Below are 17715 nucleotides of genomic sequence, written 5' to 3'. Positions count from 1 at the left end.
GGGTGCAGCAATACACCCCCACACCATCCACCGTGGCCACACGTCGGGGTGCCCAGCAGTGAGATGGGGGTGCCCTGCTCTGCCCTGGCGTGGGGGGGGAAGACAAGGCTTTTTATTATATTTCCATATCCTGCCTCCCTATTTTTAGCCTTCGGGGTTTTGTTCCAGCCTGGCTGTTTACTGGAAGGAGCATTTCCAACCTCCCTTGTCTCCAAGCAACCAGGTGTGTGTCAGCTCCCATTGTGCTGGCCTCACCCTATAGATCTATAGGGTCCATGTGTGTGTGCCAATGTTAGCCCCAAGACGGGGAACCCCATCTTGGGGTTAATGCTAGCACCCCCCCGCCCTGCCCCTATAGATTTGTAGCTCCTGCCCCAATGCTGACATCCCCAGGGCAGGGAGGGGATCCTGACCCTATAGGGTGAGGAGGGGCAGCTGGGGGGTTTTCAGGGGGGTGCTGGAGGGTTTGGGGGGGGGATGCAGGCAAGGCAAGCAGGCCGCCTTCCCCCCCGCAGCGCGAGCGGGAATGCGTGGGAAGGAGTTAGACAAAGCCTGAGCCCGGGAGCAGAGGCAGGCGCTGCCAGGAGGGAGACGGGGACGTTCTCCCCTCCCCGTCCCCCCCCCACCCTTGGGCGAGGGGTACGCGGGAGCCCACCTCCATCCCTGCCGTGGTGGCACGTCGTCCCTGTCCCTCGGGCTGGTGGGGGTGCAGCCCCCCCCGGTGATGCCTGGGAGGGAAGCGGCCGTCTCCATCACCAGGTAGGAGAGGGACCGGGCTCTGTGTCGCTGTCACACCCGCCCACGGGACCCACGCTAAGGGCTGAGGACCCCTTGACCGGGCCGGTGCCGACCATGTGCCCTGCTGTGGCCCGGCGCACCGGGGGGTGTCGGGGTGACCGTCCCCGGGGGATACGGGGCGGGATGCTAGTGGGTGATGGGTGCTCCCAGGGCGGGCCGGCGGGGTGACACCGATGGCACCGGGGGGTGTGGGGGAGGTACGCCGGGACCCCACGCTCCCCGCGGCAGCCGGCCCTCCCTCGCCTCCCCACCGCTGCCCGGGGGCGCCGGGGCGGGCGGCAGCCGGGGGGAGCGGCCCGGGGCGCGGTACCGCCCCCGCCGCCACCGCCCCACGCATGCTCGCCGCCGCTGCCGCCGCCGCGCCGGAGCCGAGCGGAGCGGGACGGGACGGGGCGGGAGCGGACTGGAGGACCCGCCGCCGCAGGTAACGGCGGCCCCGGGGCGCACGTGGCGGGGCTCGGCCGGGCACTGCGGCCGCCGCCCGCCCGGTACCGGCACCCCCGGGGCGGGGGGCGGCTATGGCGGCGGCACGGGCCCCGGGGCAGGGGCGGCCTCCCCCGGGCTGGGGCTGCCGCGGGGGCGGCTTTGTCCGGGACCCGGCCGGGGAAGCGGGGCCGGGGCGTGCACACGCGTGTTCGTGCGTGCGGGTGTGCCCGTAGCCATGTGCTGGCGTGTGCACGCCTGTGCGTGTGCACGTGCCTGTGCCTGTGCACACGCGTGTCTGTGCGTGTGCACGTGCCGGTGCGTGTGCACACGCGTGTCTGCACACGCGCGTGCCGGGGTTCGCAGCTCCTCCGTGGAGCAACAGCACCGGGGCAGCACCCCAGCCCCCGGGCCGGGCACCCCAGCCCCCCCGCAGGACGTGGGGTGCTGTCAGGGCGGGGGGGGGCTGTGGGGCGGTGCGGCCCCCCCGGGAACGGGGTGCTGCGTGGGAAGGTGGGGGCGGGGGGCTCACAGCCTCCGGGCCCCAGCGCTGCCGGCGGGAGTGGGTGCCAGCCTGGTCCCCGCTCCTGCCTCTTCCCTTGGCGGGGACTGACTCGGTGCCAGCCATGTCTGCTCGGCTCTGCCTGCCGTGGGACCCACGAGTGGCCGTGGCCGGAGGTGTGGGACACATGTGCTCCCAGCTCCGGAGGGACTCAGAGCACTGGCAGAGCTGGGGGCTTCCTGCCATGCTCCTGCTGCCGGGCTGCCCCACGGGGCTGGGTAGGGTTTGGGGCCACTTGGGTGACACCAGCCTGTGTCCCCCTGCTGTGGCGGGGTGCCTGCCTGCAGCCAGCTCCACATGGTGTGGCTGGGAGCTCAACGCACCCTGACATGGGGCGTAGGCGCCTAGCCGGGTTCCCACGGCCGGGGGACACATCACTGCCAGCTCTGGGATGCTGGTCCCAGTGAGCACAGGGAAGGGTTTCGGCTGCCCCGCACCCCTGCCGTGCCCTGCAGCCCCCCCGACGCCCATGGGCCTGGCTGGCTCTCACCCCGCACTGTGCCCAGCTCCTCACTGGCAGGTGGGGGTGCTGAGCCCACCCTCCAGGCTCTCAGCCTTGTGCCCAGGGCTATACTTCAGCTGCTGCTCTCTCCACAGGGCTGCCCGGACCACTTCCCCCGGCTCCAGCAGCTGCAGCAGCGCCTGGAACCTGCTCCCGGTCTGGCTGTGCCGGGGGAAGGCTGGCTTTTACGGTAGGCAACCGATGCTGTTCCTCCCTTCCCGTGGGGCTGGGCACTGGGTGCCACCACGCTGGCTGTACAGGGGCTGGTGGATGCTCTGGGTGGCCACCCAACCTGTTGTCATGGGTGGCATGGAAAAAAAATACTTGGCAACTGAGGGGGGCTGGGAGTCTGTGCGCTGCTCCCCTCTCACTGCCCTGTCCGCTCTCTTGCAGACCTGTGGCGGGACTAGCATGGGAGAAGCCCTCCCTGGGCATGGGCAGCGCTAAGGAGCCTGAGGGGCTGCGGCTACTGAGCCGCCAGGCTGGAGCTGAGGACACCTGCGAGCCTGGTGCCAGCTCCCCTGGCTGCCCACCTGCTGGCGAGTGCCTGCCCGGCTCCGGCTGTGCCGTGGGGGGCCGTGCCATGAGGACCTGCTGCGTGGCTGAGCCGGAGGCCCAGGGCACCACGGCTGGCCCAGCAGCAGAGAAGAAGGTGCCATCACCGACGGGACTGGCTCCCAGCACGCTTCTCCCAGATGACAATGTGGAGCCGAGCGTGACGGCAGCAACAGGGAGCTGTGGGGGACCAAGTGGCCCTGTGCTTGCCTGTGGTCCCATGGGCATGGGGGTCCCTGGCACCCAGAAGGACAACGTGGCCCCCGCTCCCACCCTGCCCGAGCCCTGCCTCAAGGCACCCAGCGAGGACATGGGGAACGCGCCAGGTCCTGCCAAACACGTGGCGTTCTTGGAGCCTGCCGCAGGTGCCAGAGCAGCTGAGCTTCCAAGCCAGGAGCAGCCCCAGGGTGGTGCAGGGACATCGTTGGGTGCTGTGCCCCAGCCGAGGGGCGACGAGGCTCCCGAGCAGCCCCAGGGCGACATGGAGGACCCACCCAGCGCCGGCACTGTGGCGAGTGGCGGCCGGAGCGAGGCAGGGCCGAGCCCCACCGCCCTGGGCCAGGGCAGGGCTGAGGGGAGCCCAGCCCAGGCTGTGGGCGCCGGGAGCAGCCAGCAGCCCCAGGCAGCCAAGCTGCTCTGCGAGTCCTACTCCTTTGAGGTGACCCCACCGCAGGACGCCGGGACACAGGACATGGGGACGCAAGTGGACAGCCGGGCGTCCCTGGTGTCGGTGGCTTTGAGCCCCATGAGCCCCCCCGGCGGTGCTGCTGCCTTCACCTTCCCCAAGAGGGAGCTGGGCTCTGCTGTCGCCCCACGCCTGGAGCCCTCCAAGAAGGACGCAGAGATGCAGGTGTCCATGCCCGTGGAGACCCGCTCGGTGGCCACTGGGCCCATGACACCAGTAGCCAAGTCCCCGCAAGCCTCATACCCTGAGGTGCATGTGAAGGGGACGGTGGCAGAGGAGGCTCCAGAGCCCATCCGGGAGGTGAGCTGGGATGAGAAGGGGATGACGTGGGAGGTGTATGGGGCCTCCATGGAGGTGGAGGTGCTGGGCATGGCCATCCAGAAGCACCTGGAGAAGCAGATCGAGGAGCATGGGCGGCAGGTGGTGATGACCCCGCAGAGCACCCGCACCGGCTCTGTCAAGGGAGCCCCCTGCAAAGGCGAGGCCAAGAGGCAGCCCAGCGTCTTCCGCGCTCTGCTGCAAAATGTCCGGCGGCCCCGGTGCTGCTCCCGCGCCGGCCCCGCCATGGAGTGAGTCGCTGCCTGTGCCGGTGGGGGTGTCACTGGGCTTCTTGGGGAGGTGGGGAGGGGGCCTTGCCCCGGCGTCCTGAGACACCTGCTACCAGTGTGCAGGGCTCCTGGGGCTGGGGCGGTGACGGAGCACGGCACGCTGGGGCAAGGCATGTCCTTGCTGGGGGTCCCCCTGCCAGCCCAGGGTCCCTCCTGCCAGCCTAGCCCTGTGGAGGTGCCCTGGGACGTGAGGCTGGTACCCTGTCTGTGCTTGGTGGCTTTTTCCAGTGCAAGGAAGCATGTGGCTCCTTCCAGCTGGAGGCAGCTGCTCCCGGGCATCTCTTGCTGGTGGCACAGGTCCGGAGGTGGCTCAGGGTGGGCACGGGTAGGTCACTGCTGGCTGTCCTGAACTCTGACCTCGCTCAAACGCCAGGCAGCAGCATTGCTCCCCATGCTGGAGAGATGCTGGTGCATTGCTGTGCCACCGCTTTGCCTGCCCAGGGCTCTGCCATGCTCTGAGCAGCCCACGGCCACGCACGCGCAGGTCCCCATGGCTGCGCAGGGCAGGGACGTTCAGCCCAGCCCGCTACAGCCCTGTTTTCTCTGCCCCGCTGCCGTGCCATGGGTGCCCCGGAGCTGGGAGGATGTGGCCACGTGGGCCACCAGGACAGATCTCAAATGGGAAAGACTGGGGCCACGCTTGTGGTGGAGAGCTGCTCGTTCCTGTCACCGTGGCTGGAGGCGCTTGTGGAGACCGTCCCCGTGGCCCCCAGCTCCCCCTACCCGGGAGCAGCCACCAGAGCCCAGGGCAGACTCTTACCACAGCTGGCAGTGGAGATGAAGCCTGCCCTGCCACTGGGCACGTCCAGCCACCTCGGTGCCAGAGAGCCCCCACGCACCGGGGATGTGGGTGCGTGTCCCGACATGGGTCCTTCCAGCCCGCTGACTGCTCTCCTCTGACAGCAGCCCGGGATGCAGCTGCAAAGCGCTACCACTTTTTACAGCAGGGGTTTTACAGGGTGGGGGGAGGGGGGCTTTTATCGAACTGTGTTTGCATTTTTGGAGCTTTTTAAGAGACACTTTCAGCCGTGCACATCCTACCTGGAGCCACCTCCTCCCTGGTGGCCTGCAGGGCCGTGACCCTCTTTTCAAACTTTTTCCTACGTTGCCTGCACCCTGTAAGGCTGGAGAGAATTGGGAGTGAAGGGCTGGCATGCAGCGGGGTGAGCATCCCTGTGGCCAGCAGCACTGCTGCATCCTGCCAAAACGTGGGTCCTGGCCTCTCCAGCCTGGCCCCATGCAGAGGACCGGCCCCATGCAGAGGACCAGCCCCACAGTGCCACAGCGAGCAGGGGCCCAGGCCTGTGCCCAGTGCCTGATAGAGGGATGCAAACAGGTGATGCTTGGGGAGCTGCACCATCCCCTCTGGGCAGAGGTGCACTAGGGCTCGAGGTGCTGCGGTCACCAGTGCAGCCGCCTCCCCTGCCTAAGGGGCAAGTCTTGCCCCACCCCCACCCCCCCAAATCCCCGTTGTACATCCTGGGCTGTCTCTTGCCCTGTGGGGGGCTGCGAAGGGCTCGCTGAAGCCGACAGCCAGTGCGGTGGCCAGTGCCTGCTCTGTGCTGCAGCACTCGCCCGGAGCTGGCTCTGCTCAGTGCCTTGGGGTGCTCAAGGGGTGCCGTGGCCACTTGGGGAAGACCTGGGGGCACCCCGCTGCTACCCTGCCCTGGGCTGTCTCACACCTCCAGCCCCACACTGTCGAGCTCCAGCCCACCGGTGCTGAGTCGTCATCACCTACTTCTTTTTTTTCCCTCTTCATTTCTTTTTTGGGGGTGGCAGGGAGGAAGGGGGTGGGAGGACCAACCTGTCAATGTGGATGTTGGGTAATAAAACCTTGCACAAACCTCTGCACTGGGCTGCCTGCACCTCCCTCCCCTGAGTCTGAGCAGGGTTAGTGGACAGTGGGACAGCCCAGGGAAGGGTCCTGGGGACAAGAAGCCAGGCTGAGCCCCATGGTGGCACTCGCCTGCCCTCTGGCACCAGCCTGGCCCGAAACTGGCACCTTGTGCTGGGAGGGATGACTCCAAGCTGGCTGAGCCCCCAGGCAGATGGGCTGATGGCTACAGGACACCATGACCCCTGTGGGACAGATTTATTGCCAGCCTCTGAACACATCATCAAAGTAGCTGCCCGAGTCCTGCTCTGGCCCTGCTGCACCCCTTGTGCCTGCTCACAAGTCCGTGGTGGTGAAGGTAATGTTGGTGTACGCTGTTTTGGTGGGCTCCTTCAGGTTCAGGGCAGCCACCAGCACCTCCTTGTCAGTGGGTTCCTTCAGCTGCGCTTCGTCCTGCTGCAGGGGGAGAGCATGGTCAGAGGGGATGGGGACAGAGATGGGGGACAGGGATATTCCTGTCCTTCCCAGGAGCTGAGGGCTGTCAAGGGGATGGGGTGGAAGGGACACAAAGTGTCCAGGAGCCCAGAGACCACAGCAGAGAGGATGTGGCATGCAGTGGCAGGACTCCCTGCTGGGCATCAGCAGCTCTTTGCAAACTTACCTTGGCACTGATGTTGTCATCCCTGGGTGCGTTTACTGTGTTTTCATCCAGGGAATTCACGCTGGAGAGCAGAGGATGGGGGGTAGAAGAGGGTCCAAGCACTGGCAGAGTGGGTATGGAGGGTGATGGCCCCCTGGTCTTTGGGACCTGACTGCAGAGCTTACCTGGTCACAGAGCTGGAGTCCTCGTGGAAGCCGAGGTCGTGGGAGGGATCGAGCGAGAGGTTCAGCATGGGGTTGGCCCTGGCCAGGGATGGGTGGCAGGTGAGTGACCATCCCATGGGGCTGCAGGGGTAGCCTCGGGCAGCCATGTCCCCCGGGCATGAGGGGTGTGATAGCAAGCCCTGCAGCCCCTGGGGGGGGGGACGTGCCTGGGCTCCTCCCTTCTGCCGCAGGGAGCCCCCCACTCACCCCTCTGCGTTGTACTGGTTGGTGCCAGGGATGCCGGCTCCCTGCTGGGCAGTGGCAGGGCTGTATGTTGTGGCCACCTTCAGAGCTTTCATCGCACTCAGCTTCCTCTTGTAGCTGCAAAGCCCCAGGAATGCGGTGGGTGGGAAGGGCAGGGGGAGCTGGGCCATGCGATGGGGCAGGCAGGAGGGGGATGGAGGGTGGGTCTGTGTCTGGGGGGACCGGTGAGGATGAGGGCAGTGCAGTTACCTCCTGGTAGTGAGAACCAAGACCAGGGTCATGATGAGGATGAAGACGAGCAGGAACACTGCCAGTCCTGCGATGATACCAATGAACTCTGTCTCCCTGGTGGGCTTTGCCACCTCGCCGGGGCCCTGGCACAGAGCAGGGGTGAGGGCACAGCCCCAGCCAGGAGACTCCCCTCCCCCCAGCCCCACATTGGAGCCCTCTCCCTGTGCCCCTTGCCCAGCCCCACTCACGATGACAGCCAGGCCCAAGTTCACCAGCTCAGCCAGGACCAGCGGGTCAGACTGTATGAGCCTGCCAAGGAAAGTGGAGGCATGAGCGGCAGCGCCAGTGCGGGCACGTGGCAGTGCCTGTGCATGGCCCCCGTCCCAGCACACACATGCTCAGCTGGTTGACGTCCAGGGCAGTGCCATTGCTGTAGACGAAGTATGCCTCCATCACCGACTTGGCTTCCACCCTGTGGGATCAAAGAGATGGGGTGAGCAGGTTGCGGTGGTGCAGCTGGAAAGCAGCTGCACCCCCTGCAGCCCCCAGCTGTGGTGGGGACCTGCCTGCCCTGTCCCATCCATGGGATGGGGGCACCCTCCCTCCATTGCCAAACCACCTGGCTCCTGCCCTACTCCCCACAGCTCCTCCTGGGAGGTGGGAGAGGCAGGTCCCACCACCCACCATGCCCAGTGGTGGTGCCAGGAGCAGGGCGTGGGTGCCGTACTGTTCTGGCTGTGGCGGTTGCCCTTCTCGGTGTACAGGTCTTGCCTGTACACCTTGTACGTGGTGCCCTGCCCCTGGGTGATCCCCCCGCAATGCCACCAGCGCATCTCCTTCCCCACCACCTGCAGAGCCCAACTCACTGGGAGGTGCGGGTGTCCTCCATGCTCCGGATGGCCACCACGTAGACCCCTGCCTTGGTCGCAGTGGTCAGTGCCCTAGGAACAGGAGGGATAGAGGGAGGCTGGGCCTGGCATCCTGCTGCTGTGCCCATGGGTGTAGAAAGCAGCTGGACCCCCTGCAACCCCCAGCTGTGGTGGGGACCTGCCTCCCCTGTCCCATCCATGGTTCATGAAGCTGGGAGACACGGCCACCGTGCTTGTGTCCCCTGCTGCGCAGCCGTGCACCCCCAGCCCCGGCCTGGCAGCCCTTACACTTTGATCTTTTCAGAGTTACTCTGGACTTCATCCACTGCTGCCAGAAACAGGAGGCGAACACGGTAGCTCTGATCCACTGTGAAGATCTGCATGTGGAAAGCGGGAGTGAGTGGGGCTGGGCAGGGTGCAGCATGTCCCCAGATGGGGGGATGGGGGTGACACTCACATTCAGCGTGGTCTGTGCTCTGTGCACTGGTGCCTCACAGTCCTGAGCTTCCACTGTCACCTGGTACTGCCCCTTCAGCGAGCCATCGAGGTTGCTGGCCACCCTGCAAGGACAGGAACATCAACAATTCCACTGGGCTGCACAGGATGTCCCCAGGATGGCACTGCCATCCCCCAAGCTCCACCCTGCCACCATGCCCAGGGCAGGACCCCAGGATAGCTTTGTCCCCTCTCCAGCCTGTGCTGGCCCTGCCTGAACGTCTGCCTCCCAGCAGGCAGGAGCCGAGCTGCTCTCCCCCAGCCCTGGCCTGGACCCATGGCCTCACTGGATGCTCCCGATGTAGCCGTCCTGCTCGGGCTTTGGCACCACCTTGAAGAGGTTCTCAAAGGGCCGGCTGGCCCCATTGCCCTCCACGAGCACCACGCTGACGATGGAGAAGGTGATGGTTCCTTTGAGCCCTGAGTCAGCGTCCGTGGCCTGCAGGGACAAAGTGTGGCAGGAGCACAGATGGGAAGAGCCACCACCTGCCCACGGTGCAGACAGGCAAGCCCAGCTCCGTAGACAGACAGACACATGCACACAGCTCCTCACCTTCACGGTAGCCACTTGAAGGTCCACGGGAGAGATTTCAGGGACAACCACTGCCGGGGAAAGACAGGCGGATAGCCTGGTCATGCTGGTGTGCAGCCAGGCTTGCTGCAGACCCCATGCCCATGCAGCCCCAGGGCTCAGCAGAGCTCCGAGCATCCCCCCACTGCCCTCAGCCCCACAGCCTTCATGGAAAGCATGGAGTAACCCCAGCCTGGCCCCTGCACCTCTCACAGCCCTGTCCTGGCTGGGGAAGGTCCCCACTGCTGAGCAGTGTGGCAGAGCATATGCGGGTGCAGAGAGGAGCCCACAGGACACACCAACCCCGGCTGCTCACCAAAGGTCTCCGAGATGGGCAGGAAGAGCGGCGTGTTGTCATTCACATCAGTGATGAGGATCTGCAGGGTTTCTGCAAATGCCCCAAAAGCAGAGCTCCAGTCACCAACAGAGCAGCCCTGCAGCACCCTCCTCCGCTTCCCATGGGAGCCCTGTCCTAGCAGGCACAGGTGTCTGGTGGCAGGGACCAAAAGTGCTGGGGGCACCCTCCCTCCATTGCCAAACCACCTGGCTCCTGCCCTACTCCCCACAGCTCCTCCTGGGAGGTGGGAGAGGCAGGTCCCACCACCCATCACGCCCAGTGGTGGTGGCAGGAGCAGGGAGTGGGTGTCATACCGTTCTGGCTGTAGCGGTTGCCCTTCTCAGTGTACAAATCTTCAGCCCGCAGCGTGAGCACCACCCTGTCACACAACTCATAGTCAATGTCCAAGCTGTTCACCAGCACCGAGCCATTGGGTGCCAGCACAAACCAGTCCCAGCACACCTCCCCAGCGCTGCTCGCCCCCTTGAAGCAGGCAACTGCCAGCTTCTTGAAGACCAGCGAGTGGTTGGTGTCTGGGTCAGAGACGAGCAGTGTGTGGACCAGACCCTGCTGCGTGCCGTTCTCGCTCACGCGTACATCCTGCAGCGAGGGCAGCAGGACAGTGGGGGGCTCGTCATTGATGTCTAGGATGTGGACCACCACCGAGACGTTGGCCTTGTCCCCCACATTGTCCGCAGCTGTGTTCTCTGCCAGCACCACCAAGGAGAAGGACTTCTGCTGCAGGGTGTCATAGTCCAGGGACATGTCAGGGTCTACGGACAGCTGCCCGCTGTAGTGCCCTGGCCCCAGGGAGGACGAGCGGATCAAGAAATTGCTGGAACCACTGCCCCTCTGAAGTAGGAAGGAAATGCGGGAATTTATCTCTGTTCGGTCGGCATCTGTGGCCTCCACCTCACCCACGAGGGATCCTGCAGATGGAGACAGACACTCAGCAGCCAGCAGGCACTGACTCTGGACCACTGCTGGTCCCATGAGCCTGGCCACGCAACTTCTACCTGGAGAGTCTTCAAAGACTGAGAAATTATAGGACTGGCTGAGGAACACGGGTGCATTGTCATTCATGTCCTGCAGGAGACAAAGCACACGGTTATAGCTGCTCCAGGAAACAGGGTCCCCAAGAGCTGGCTGGGGACAGGAGTGTGGGCACCTGTCTGCCCACGGGCAGGAGGCACACAAACCCTCTCCTGCCTCCCTGGATCAGCTATTTCACCTGCCCTCACAGAGAGCCTGGGGACACGGTGCCTGTGCCACGGCCAGGGATCCCACATTCCCTCCCTGCCCGTTCATCCCGTCTCCAAGCCCTTGCCTGCCCCAGTGTGTCCCCGCTTGTGCCCAAGGCTCACCCCCACAGTGATGGTGACGTTCACTGAGGTGGTGTGCTGCGGCACGCCGTGGTCGTACACCTCCACCGTCACAACCATCTGCCCCCGCGCATCTTCCAAGGCCTCGCGGTCCAGCGGCTCCTTGCTGTGCATCTCACCTGTGGCCGCATTGATGGTGAAGTTGTCACTGAACGGTCCTGGCAAGATCTTGAAGCCTAATTTGCTGTTGTTATTGCCAGGCTCGTCGTTGTCAATGGCCTGAAAAGGTCAGCAGTTGGAATGGGGCTGTCTGGCACCTTGGGGACAATCTCTGCTCCTCTCCGACAACCCCCATCATCCCCTCCACTTCCATTGGTGCACACCTGGATCTGCGTTCTGACGTTCTGCCCCTCTTCCACTGAGATGAAGTAGGAGCCGGTGATGACGGGTGCTATGTCATTGTCATCCAGCACAGTGATCTCCAGCACTGTGGTGCCCACTAGGTTGCCCCCATCCTTGGCCTGGAGGTTGGCGTAGTAGATGGAACGAGTCTCCCGGTCCAGCAAGCTCCCATTCTGCACCAGCAGTGCCCCAGTCGTGGTGTTCACCATGAAGATTTTACGGCTACAGCATACACAGAACCGTCACTGGCGCTCAGGCCTGGAGCCCCCTCGCCAGGATGATGCCCCAGTCATGGATGGCTGTGCCCCTACGTACATGTTCTCTGGGAGCAGCTGGTAGGTGATCTGGCCCCAGGCACCACTGTCCGGATCATAGGCCTAAAAAAGAGAAGGAAGCATCTGGTCAATTTGTTTCAGCCCCCAGAGCAGTGATGATTCTGGGGCACTGGCTGCTGGCAGTGAGCACCCCAAAAACATGGCCCTGATGGGCACGAGGTCCCACACCCTGTGGGCCCACTGTCACTGTCTCCTTTCTGTGTGCATGGAGAGACCAGTGCCCTCAACACAAACTGCACTAGCAGCCAGGGGTGCCCAGCGTCCTGCTTGGGGGATGTAAACTGTGGCTGCTCCCTGCCCAGCGCCTGACCGTGATGTTTAGGGAGATGATGGTGCCAGCAGGGCTGTTCTCCATCACGCTCAGGCTGTAGGTGCTCTGGGGGAACTCAGGGATGTGGTCATTGCTGTCAGTGATGCTGATGGTCACGGTGGCTGTGGAGCAGCAGTTTGTGGGGTTCCCTGTGTCATTAGCAACGATCTGCAGGACAGAGAAGCGACAGTGTCTCCCATGGTTCCCCAAACATGAGAAAGAGACTTTTCACACTCCAGCCCAGCCCCCATGCACCAAACAAGTTGCCAGGGCAAAGGCATGTTCTGCTTTGGCTTCTGAATCCTGCAGGAGAAGGGCTATGTGTCCCCTGTACCCTGGCATATGCAGGGAGCTGGGACTGTCCCCATGGCAAGCCAGCACTACAGGTCCCACCTGCACCACCATGAAATGGCTTATCTCGTAGTCCACAGAAGACGGGTCTTGCACCAGCAGCTGGACCTCCCCTGTGCCCACGATCTTTGTGGGGGAGACAGTGAAGGCGCTGGCATTCGGGCCCTGCAGGTACAGCCCATAATTGCTGTTGATGCTCTGCCAGGGAGAGAAACGCAGGAATGAGGGTGGGTAGTCCAGGCAGGACAGACACCTGCACCCTGGCCCAGGTCCCTGGGCAGGCTGCCACCTTGTCCGGGTCATGGGCAACGATGCTGAGGTTGGACACGGGCAGTCTGGAGGAGGAGTGCTCTATGATGTTGCCCCTGAAGTTGTTCTGGGCACCAGTGGAGAAGTTGCAGCTGGGGAGGGAGCAGTGGTAGAATTGGGGCTTGTTGTCATTGACATCGGTCACCATGACTGTCACCAGGGTGCTGGCCTGGGCCACCTTGAGGTGGATGTCCAGCTTCTTCTCACGTGCCTGGACAGGAGGAGAAAGCAGGTTGGAGGGGCTCGGGGAGAGGATGAAGATGGGGTTCCCCTTGCTGCCTCCTACTCACCACGACTTCCAGCAGCACTTCCTCGCCTGGCAGCTGCTCACGGTCCAGGGACCCGCTCACAGTGATGATGCCCGTTGTGTCATTGATAGCAAAGGGAATGCTGGCATCTAGGGCAAGGGGACAGCAGGAACCAGCTGCAGTCACCGAGAAACGCAGGCCTGGCCCTCTCTCTGCCAGAAAGGCAGGCTGGCGGCACCTGGGAGCCCAGAACCAGTCTCTGTGGTGCCCCTTGCTGCCTGATAACCCTGCCTACCCATGCCCCCCTGCTGCTGCTCACCCCCTGCCCATCCTGCCCTGCCCCATCACTCACTGGTGATGCTGTAGGAGATTTCATCATTCACCCCTGTGTCTCTGTCCATAGCGGTGACGGTCAGCACAGTGGTGCCCTGCAGGGACATGGCCATCAGGGCAGGACCTAGGATGTCTCCAGCAGCACCCATGCCTGGTGGTCCGGCACCCTGGGGTGTCAGAGCCCCCAGGGAGGGCCAGGGGTAGGGACATGCCACTGGGGTAGGTGGGCTCCTTACCAGGGCACAGTTCTCGGGCACAGAGCCGGAGTAGGGCTCATTGAGAAACCGTGGGTCCAGGTTGGGCAGGTCACGGATAGTCAGGGTCAGGTAGGTTGAGCTCTTCTGGAAGATCAACTCATTGTGCAGCATGCCCCCGCTGTCCTGGGGAGCAGAGTACCTGTTAGTCCCACAGCCCCCTTACCTGGCAGTCCCGCTCCCCCAGCCCAGCTGGCCCCCACCATGGCGAGGATCTTGAGCTGGTAGAAGGTGTTCTTGGCATAGTCCAGTGAGCCATTGAGCATCACACTCCCGTTGGACAGGATGTAGAAGAGCCGTTGATTCTTCATGCTGTCTGGGATCACCTGAGCAGGGGACATCAATTCATCACCCTGCCACCAAGGCAGGGAGCAGAGGTCCCCCAGCAGAGACGGGAGCTAAACCCCCACCCTTCTGCCGAGCTTGGCCCACGGACCGTGGGGACCCCCTATCACCTGGCTCATCCCCAGTTTGCAACTGTTCAGCACCTTGCACCCACCGCCCAGCGGGTGCAGAGCCAGCCCTCCTGACCCAACACGTACCCCTGCTCCTGCAGAGCCACGGGGCTGCCCCTGTCCGGGTCCCCCAGCACCTCTGTCCCACAGGGGTGGCTCAGGGGTGGCTTTGGGGTATGGCATGCCCCACTCTGCAATGAACTGTGCTCACCTCCTCGATGCTGTAGCTGACTTTGGAGGCGTTCCCTGTGTCGCTGTCATTGGCAAACACGGTGTAGATGGTGCTGTTGGGTTTCATGTTCTGGGCACACAGGAGGGTGGTTGTGGCATCACCCAGGAGAGCAGGGGGGTTGGTGCTGGGCCAGGCCCCTGACAGTCCTCCTGTGGGGTGGTCTGGCCCCACAGGGTTCCAGGGGCTGCCCAGTGCATCCCCACACAGGAATGAGCTACTGCCCTTGCTCATGCTAGGCACGATCCCCCCTGCCACTCTCCCTGGGAGCAGAGCCTGCCCCCCAGCCCTGGGGGGGAGCTGGGATCAGCCCCACTCCCTGTCTGCACCCTGATCCTGCCTCACCCTGGCGTGGGCTGAGCGGCAGCTTGGGCACTCCCTGGTCAGAAACTCATCACAAGGGCAGAGTCCCATCCATGTGTCAGCGCCTTGGACTGTCACAGAGGCACCTGCCGGGAACTGCCCCGGCATGGAGCGCTCCCAGGTCAGCCGTGCGGGCTGCACCATTGCCCCATGCCCATGCCCACCATCACCACACACCCAGGTGTGGGGGTCACCCCCTTCCTGGTGCACTGTTGTCCTGCTACCAGCACACTCATGCCACAGGAGCCACCCAGCACCCCTATCCTGCTGCCCACAGGGGCCAGGAGGTCCCAGGGAGGTACCTCGGGGATGGATGTTTCATACGGCAGGTGCTGGAAGACCGGGGCGTTGTCATTACGGTCCTCCACGATGATTGTGAGTTTTCTGGAGACCTACCAGGGAGGACATGTGATGGGTGTGGGAGATGGTGCCTGGCAGAGTTGGGTGCAGTTTTGGCACCCTGTGGCCACCATGGCTCCGGAGCCAGCCAGCATCACCCACCCCTGGGCAAAGCCCACCTCCAACGCCCTTCCCTACTGAGCCTCATCCACAGTCCCACCGAGACCCTGCTCCCTTCCCTGTTCCCATCACCCACTTCAGCCACCCAGCCCATGCCCCAGCACTCACTGCATCGTTCATCCCATCAGACACCCTGACGGTGATGGTGAGCCTGGCATGGAGCTGGGGGAACACAAGGCAGGACTTGGTCAGGCCAGGTGAAGCTTAGTCCTTGGGCAGTTAAGCCTCAGTGCCCTCCCACATACCATCCCTGGGTGGGATGCTTCTCCCAAATGGCTTTCCCCCCACCAGAGCTGGGCTCCAGGGCCAGGGGGTGACCCACAGTAGCACTGTGAGCAGCTCTCCCACAGGGCTCGTGGCTCTGCCCTCTGTCCTCACCACCACAGGCTGCCCAGCTCAGGCAGGGACATCTGCCCTGGTCTCCTCTTACCTCACGGTCCAGGGTGTTCCTCAGCATCACGTTGCCTGTCTGGGCATCAACAGAGAAGTAGAAGGCCTCTGGCCCACTGATGCTGTAGGTGAGTGGGTCCCCGTCTATGTCAGTAGCTGTCAGCTGGAAAGCATGCTGGCCTGGGGGCACAGGCAGTGTCAGCCCCTGCCCAAGGACCCCCGGCCACTCCTCCTGCACCCCAGAGCTTCTGCGAGACTTCCCCACTCACCCGGCTCCAGGTCCTCAGGCACGTAGACAAAGGTCATGTTGAAGAAGGGAGCTGCGTTGCCTGAAACTACAAGGAGATGGGCTGAGCACCACCCCTGCACCGAGCTCCACCAGCACCCTGCACCCAGAAGCACCTACTGAGCTCCAACCCCAGCTCCCAGCTGTGGATTTGGTCTCCAGGTGAGGCAGGTGAACGAACCAGCCCTCACTTTCCCCGTGATCATCCCACACCTCCCACCTCCAGACCTCCAGCTGGAGGACAACTCCAGCTGCAGCACCCATGCCAGATGTGATCCACACTGCGGAGCCGCCTGCCTGCTCTGCCTGCCCTGGAGCAGCAAGGCTGTCATTGGGTCACCAAGGTGCCATTGGGGTGGGCAGCTGTTTTGGGGGTCCTAGCTGTCCTCAGGGAATTCAGAATGAATGCTGGGGGCTGAAAGCCTCCAAAGCCTCCCATCCACCCGTGCCAGCTGCCGAGCAAAGTCCTCACCTGTCACCAGGAGGAAGGGGAGCAGCACCAGTGAGTTCCATGCCATCCTGCCTGCACGCCTGTAGGAGAACAAGCACCTGAGGCTGACGGCTGCCTGCTGCCACCAGCCACCCCACATCCCTTCTGGGGGATGGCACAGGAGGAGCTGTGGGGGGGACAGTCCCCTCTGCTGAGCCAGGCTGGTGAGCAAGCACCAGGCTTTGTGCCACATCACCGAGCACAGGCTTCTTGGGGACGTGGCACAGGGGGACAGGGTTGGCCTCCAGGTGCCGGAGATCATAGGGGTGCTTGGGGACCCCAGGAGCCTCTTCTGGGCATGGCTGGAGGCTCCATTGTTTGGGCTCAACTGGGCCTCTCCAAGCAGCGCTTGGAGCCCAAGAGCAATCCATGACATCATGGTGGTGTCCCCCTCCTCATGTCACGGCCTGTGGGCAGCCCGACAGCCAACAGACACCCCCACCTCCCTCCAAGACGGACCCCAATGCCCATGGGGGCCAGGGCAGGGGCCGACATCCCTTACCTGTGGCTGCGTCACTTGGGATGCTGCTGGGCGGGCTGCTCTGCGCTCGCACCCTGACACCACCAGAGACCTTTGCCTCCTGCAGTAAACACGTTCATCAATTATTAACTGCAATTAAGGGGTGAGAGATACCTCCCTCATCTTCCTTATTCCTTGTGTTCATCCCCCAGCTCCTGCCCAGTCCAGCTCGACGCTCGGTCCCCAGCCCCAGCCCCCCAGGTCCCCACACTGGGTGCCTTCCCCCATGATTCAGCCACCCCAACCTGCACCCATGGGACTCCGGCTCCCAGGAGGGATGCAGAGCCTGCAGGGATGCAGAGGGATCTTGAACCGCCCCAGGGGACTGGAGAGGGGCTGGGGAAATGCCCCACAGCCCCTGGGCTGGGGACACCAGGGTCCCACCGGGACAGGGGGTGGGCACCAACCCCGTGGTGCAGCTACCTGCGTGGGTGCCTGGGGCCCTCTGCACCCCTCTGCCACCCGCTCCCCTCTGCAGGGGCTTGGACCAGCCTCCCTGACCTACTTGGGACACACTGGGGACAAGGGTGGATTGTGCAGCTCCATTCAGGCAGAAGAAGGATGGGAGGTGGCGGGCGGTGAGAGGGGCATGGCCAGCCCTGGGCCTGTGGGACCCCCACCTCTGTGGCATCGGGCTCCCTTCACCCCTGTTCCCTGGGGAACCCACGGGGTCTGGATGGCCGGGAAGCTCTGGGATTCCCCCAGCCACCCACCCTGCTCCGAGGTCCCCATCTCACTGCACACCTGGGTCAGGGAGCCTGCAGAGAAGGGGCTACAGGGGCCCAGCCTGGGAGATCCCCCTCAGCAAGCCCCTCCAGGGCTGGTCGAGGACCCCCCCAGCCCATGCAAAAGCTGCCTCGGGACACCCCCACAGACACCCCATGGGCTGCCTGGGGGTACTCCTGGAGACCCCTGGGCTGGCCCAGGATTAACCCGCTGAGCCCCCCGGGGCTGGTGCTGGACACCCCTCTACAAACTGCCTGTGGCTGTCCCGGAACGCCCCACTCCTCCGAAGGGCTGGCCCGGGATATCTTCCCCAGCACAGCCCCGGTCCGGCTTTG

At 64.0% G+C, this 17715-nt stretch overlaps 2 protein-coding genes across 3 annotated transcripts; one reads left to right on the top strand and one right to left on the bottom strand.

Moving 5' to 3' along the window:
* Positions 1-934: 934 nt before the first annotated feature.
* GPRIN1 (G protein regulated inducer of neurite outgrowth 1) lies at positions 935-5593 on the top strand. Its single transcript, XM_037397449.1, has 3 exons — positions 935-1222; positions 2381-2475; positions 2679-5593. Exons 1-3 carry the CDS (start codon positions 935-937, stop codon positions 4096-4098), a joined length of 1803 nt encoding a protein of 600 aa, XP_037253346.1. The 3' UTR covers positions 4099-5593.
* A 625-nt stretch (positions 5594-6218) lies between these two features.
* Positions 6219-17151, bottom strand: CDHR2 (cadherin related family member 2). Of its 2 annotated transcripts, none has more exons than XM_037398795.1 (33): positions 17078-17151; positions 16637-16715; positions 16117-16175; positions 15628-15693; positions 15399-15538; positions 15077-15130; positions 14752-14841; positions 14069-14158; positions 13606-13728; positions 13385-13528; positions 13168-13243; positions 12858-12964; positions 12548-12778; positions 12301-12456; positions 11908-12075; positions 11578-11639; positions 11244-11484; positions 10903-11139; positions 10555-10624; positions 9853-10467; positions 9518-9589; positions 9184-9233; positions 8918-9069; positions 8593-8695; positions 8424-8512; positions 8133-8207; positions 7661-7738; positions 7515-7575; positions 7285-7409; positions 7039-7152; positions 6793-6870; positions 6629-6689; positions 6219-6423 (listed from the first exon to the last, which is right to left on the bottom strand). In XM_037398795.1, exons 3-33 carry the CDS (start codon positions 16160-16162, stop codon positions 6304-6306), a joined length of 3894 nt encoding a protein of 1297 aa, XP_037254692.1. In that variant the 5' UTR covers positions 16163-16175; positions 16637-16715; positions 17078-17151; the 3' UTR covers positions 6219-6303. The 2 variants fall into 2 exon arrangements, with proteins under 2 accessions (XP_037254692.1, XP_037254693.1); XM_037398796.1 differs by lacking the exon at positions 17078-17151 and adding an exon at positions 16900-17012.
* Between the last annotated feature and the right edge of the window lie 564 nt (positions 17152-17715).

This window comes from Falco rusticolus, chromosome 8 (assembly GCF_015220075.1).
Source record: "Falco rusticolus isolate bFalRus1 chromosome 8, bFalRus1.pri, whole genome shotgun sequence".
NCBI lineage: Eukaryota > Metazoa > Chordata > Aves > Falconiformes > Falconidae > Falco > Falco rusticolus.
Note: the sequence above shows the minus strand (reverse complement) of the source record. Positions and strands in the feature narration are given on the sequence as shown.